The sequence below is a fragment of the Quercus suber genome, unplaced genomic scaffold, assembly GCF_002906115.3.
Source record: "Quercus suber isolate HL8 unplaced genomic scaffold, Cork oak 2.0 scaffold_997, whole genome shotgun sequence".
NCBI classification, from domain to species: domain Eukaryota; kingdom Viridiplantae; phylum Streptophyta; class Magnoliopsida; order Fagales; family Fagaceae; genus Quercus; species Quercus suber.
Window position 1 is genome coordinate 278 of NW_027070412.1, and position 4,155 is coordinate 4,432.

A 4,155-nucleotide genomic window follows, 5' to 3' on the forward strand; every position below is an offset into this window, starting at 1 on the left:
TCCAAGTCGAGGTTTCGTTTGGTGAGACGCTCCACGGCGGCACCGAGAGTCTAAACTTGTCTCTCGAGGGCAGTCGTGGGTGGTTCCTCTCCTTGTACGTCATTAGTAGTTGCCATTGAGCGAGTGAGTACCATGCAACCCTTTAGTCCGGGAAACGATAATGTGGCTTAATCACTTAAAAGCGTTTCCCACAGACGGCGCCAACTGATGATATTTGAGCATACTTTCTAACTTGAACTTCGGAGGGTATTTGGCCGGCACCACACCGGTGCTCTCTGTTAGGTCCTTTTTTCTCTGTGCATGTGTCGTTTCGAGGGTACGAGCATTGTGCAACTCACTGTTGATATTTTCGGCATCATTAGATATTAAACTTTCAATCCCTTTGACAGGTGAAGAAAGCTGTTCCACTGTCAATATTGAGGTCAGACTTGCAGTGTAGCTTGAATTGAGTATTAGAACTACAAAAAGCCATATGAGAAGCACTAAGCGACCAAGGGTGCTGGCAATCGTTACTCCTACATAAAACAGGAAAGGAGAATTTGAGTAATTCTTATCAATAAGTCTAAGGACAACATTTTTTAGAAATTTTTTCGCAGCTGCTTGTATGACTTGTTGTCATTGGTGCAAAATAAAAATGATGTTGGTGTGAACCCATGTAATAGTGAAGTTGCTTCAATTACAACAGGTCATATCAGCAGCAAATAGATAGTGATAGCAGGAAATTGCTAGTGAAGTTTGAAGTAGAGAATTTTACTTACTATGAGAGGAAAACAAAGTGGAAAAGCTGAACCTGCAAAGTGAAGGGACAAAATTAGCAAAGCGGAGTAGACCAAAATTCAAGAAGATTCAATCCTGGTAAAAGATAAATGAAAATGAAAGATGAGCCATTCAAAACATTCCAGGTACAATCATTCTCTTTTAGCATCCAAACTATCATCACCACTAAAGGAAACTTTCTTGACTTGACAATGGTTACATTACTAACCATTTTGAAGATGACATGCAGGTAAATATATTCTGCCTTTTTTAGATATGAATGGCTTTAGGAAGTAGAGCGCACTATTCACTATTGTGAAGATGACCCATTTGGCATTGCTGTAGGAAGTAGAGAGCTTTATCTGCAAAACTTTAATATTGGAATTTTTATGATATGAAGCTTTTACTAAAATCTATCTAGCGTTTTGAGGGTTTGATAAATTATAGTGAATACTGCTTTAAAGTTCTAGATTTTCAAAGGATAAGCAGTGAATTGTAGATCTTTTCCTGAAAGCTCCAAATTTCAGCTTTAGCCTTAGAGTTGGGCTCTTTGATGGAATTTCCAAACCTTTGATAATTTCTGATAAAAGAGCTTTAAGACTCTTAAAGCAATTTTCTAGTAGTGTGTCCCACCCACCTGCCTCAGCATTATCATTTGCTTACAAAGAGTGAATGAATGAAGAGTAAACATAAATGCACATAACTCAGCCTAAAAATTGGTTAAGTTGTTCCTAATAGAAGTATAATATTTCTTTGGGCTCACCATACAATGGTGACAAATTGCTTTCTAGAAGGGCCACGGAATTCATCATTTGTCCTGCGCTCCAAAATCCAAATAACAGCTCCCACAAGAAGGAAAGATATTCCTGTGACACACCACATCGTTGGAGTAAATGGTCTTAGAAATGCCCAAGCACTAGAGTTCAACTTCAAAACTGGGGCCACAACCACTAGCCCAGACTCAATATATGGTTGTGTAAAATCCACTATCTTTGTCCTGTTGGTGGTAATTGTAATGTCTCCAACCACAGCATCAAATTCCTATATATATGTAACATGAAAACTAGTGAATTAGGAACTTAAAAAATAAATAAAAGCATATTGCTTATGTTAAATTACTGATTCTCCTAAAAGCTTATGCTAGTAGGAGATGGTGAATTTAATCATTTAACTACATAATTTTAACACTCCTCGTAAACTTCAACTCTCTTTTAATAGGTAGGACTCAACACGTTAGATTTTAGCATTTTAAATGAGAGATAGAGTAAAGACAGTGATCAAACGCAGGATCTCTTACTTTGATACCATGTTAAATTACTGATTCTCCCAAAAGCTTAAGCCATTAGGAGATGGTGGATTTAATAATTTAACCACCACATAATTCTAAGAACCTATAACAAAGTTTGCAAAAAATTCTTGCACTTCATACTTACATCGGTTGTGATCTTGTGAAGAAGATCTTGGGTTATTATATTATTGTGTCCATCCCCAAATGGAATAAACTTAGACGGGACTGGATATGGTAACATGTCCTTTGCAGCATTATAAACATCAATGCAATAACCACCAAACGTATCAGAGCCTTCAATTCTAGAGACAAATTCACTATAGCTAACATGTATTGGAACTCCAACTCTTAATTGCCTTCCATTGCTTGAGAATACCCATCCACGAGGCTTTTGAGTTGTTTGTCCTGGCCAGATTACACCATAAAGTGATGGTTGAATTGAAATGGAACCATTTGGCTGTGCATTGAGCTTTTCTGGAGGCACAACTGATAAGCCAGACGAATTGGACCAATAACCAATTGTCCTATACCCCGTGCCAATCACATTGATGACTTCATATGAAGGATGAATGAGATTACCATCAGGAGTGAACTTAATTGGGCCAGTTACACCACTCATATTAACCTGTAAAATGTTATCACGTAACTGTTTCCCTCCTTCAAAGATACTCATAGCATCAAAACGCAACTTCCCACCATGAAACTCGTTTAAACATGAATCATTTGAGAATGAAATGTTTTTACCCTGCTCGAAAAATGTGTCAAGTGCATGAGCAAGAAGCCAAACAGTGTCATAGGCATACAGACCATAAGAATTTAGTCCTACAAGGCCATTATCTGTGTCACCTGCAGCAGTTAAGTTTCTCCACCTAGAAACAAAACTCTTTTTGATATCTGAATCCGATGTGTGCATACGCAACGTAAGAACCCCTTGAATGCTATCTAATTTTGATAAAGAGAGGGAAGAGTCTGTATCTAGTATTGTAGAAAGCCAATCAGTAGCTATCCACACGTATCCACTTCCCATTATTTGCATATTGCGTGCCACATCAAGTACCTCTAGACCCCAGGTATCATAAATGTGGAGGATAATAATCCGAGACTCCATCAAAGCCACCTTGACCAGTGCATTGGTGATGTCATTATGGGTTAAGTCAGGGCTCATAGGAACTTTATATGATATTTTACATCTTTTCTCAGCTAGTTTGTCCCCTAAGGCGGCAACCCCATTTCTCCCATGATCATCATCAATATAGATTGCTATTACATCTTGCCATTCATAGTAGGCTACAATTTTTGCTACTGCAGCCATCTGAAAGAGATCACTTTGCGTTGTCTGAACAAAGTAAGGAAACTGAAGTGAATTCAGGGTGGGGTCAGTTGCTGCATAGGATAACAGAGGTACATGGAGTTCATTCGCAATATGTGAAATTACATGAGCCATAACTGAGTACTGAGGACCAAGTATGGCCACTGTATAATTCTCCATCAACCGTAAAGCTGTAAAAGGACATGAATAACATAGCCTGTATAAAATTCTCAACTTGCATTATGGAGAAAGTGAAAAATCGAGAATGAATAGACAAGAGATGTTACAGAGAACGTACCCTCAACAATACCCAGAAATCCGCTAGATAATTTGGTATCCTGCATTGAAAGTTTCAACTTAGTTCCAACTAAAACTTCTGGATTGGAATTCACATCTTCGATTGCAGATTCTATTGCGACTTTTGAAACTTTGCCGATGGAAGAATTGAAAGAGAAAATAGCCCCAATGTTAACCACATCTGGTCTTGTAGATACACTAGTACTAGTGTTAATAAAAAGCCCACTGCAGAAAACCATTAATACCAGAAGCCTAAACTTATTCATGGTGGAATGCACTGCAAACAAAAAACAATCTAGTCAGAAACAAAGAAATAAGCAGGGAAAATCTACATACTGACACTGGTTCTTTCCAAATGGTATATTAGACAAAGGCACACACAAGTACACACAACCATGTATACATAAACACACACACATGTAATTTGTAAATATACATGGACGTACATATATAAGGATATGTACTGAACCAATCAAGCTAGATAGAGACCCAATCTACTGAGATC

At 38.0% G+C, this 4,155-nt stretch overlaps 1 protein-coding gene across 1 annotated transcript; it reads right to left on the reverse strand.

The window, feature by feature from the left end:
- Nucleotides 1-224: 224 nt before the first annotated feature.
- On the reverse strand, nt 225-3,916 carry LOC112005505 (glutamate receptor 3.3; the record flags this gene model as incomplete). The annotated part of the gene is made up of 5 exons (XM_065768792.1): nt 3,652-3,916; nt 2,190-3,544; nt 1,520-1,797; nt 759-790; nt 225-515 (listed from the first exon to the last, which is right to left on the reverse strand). Coding segments are annotated over exons 1-5 (2,221 nt in total), but the record flags the coding sequence as incomplete, so codon positions are not given.
- Nucleotides 3,917-4,155: the final 239 nt, after the last annotated feature.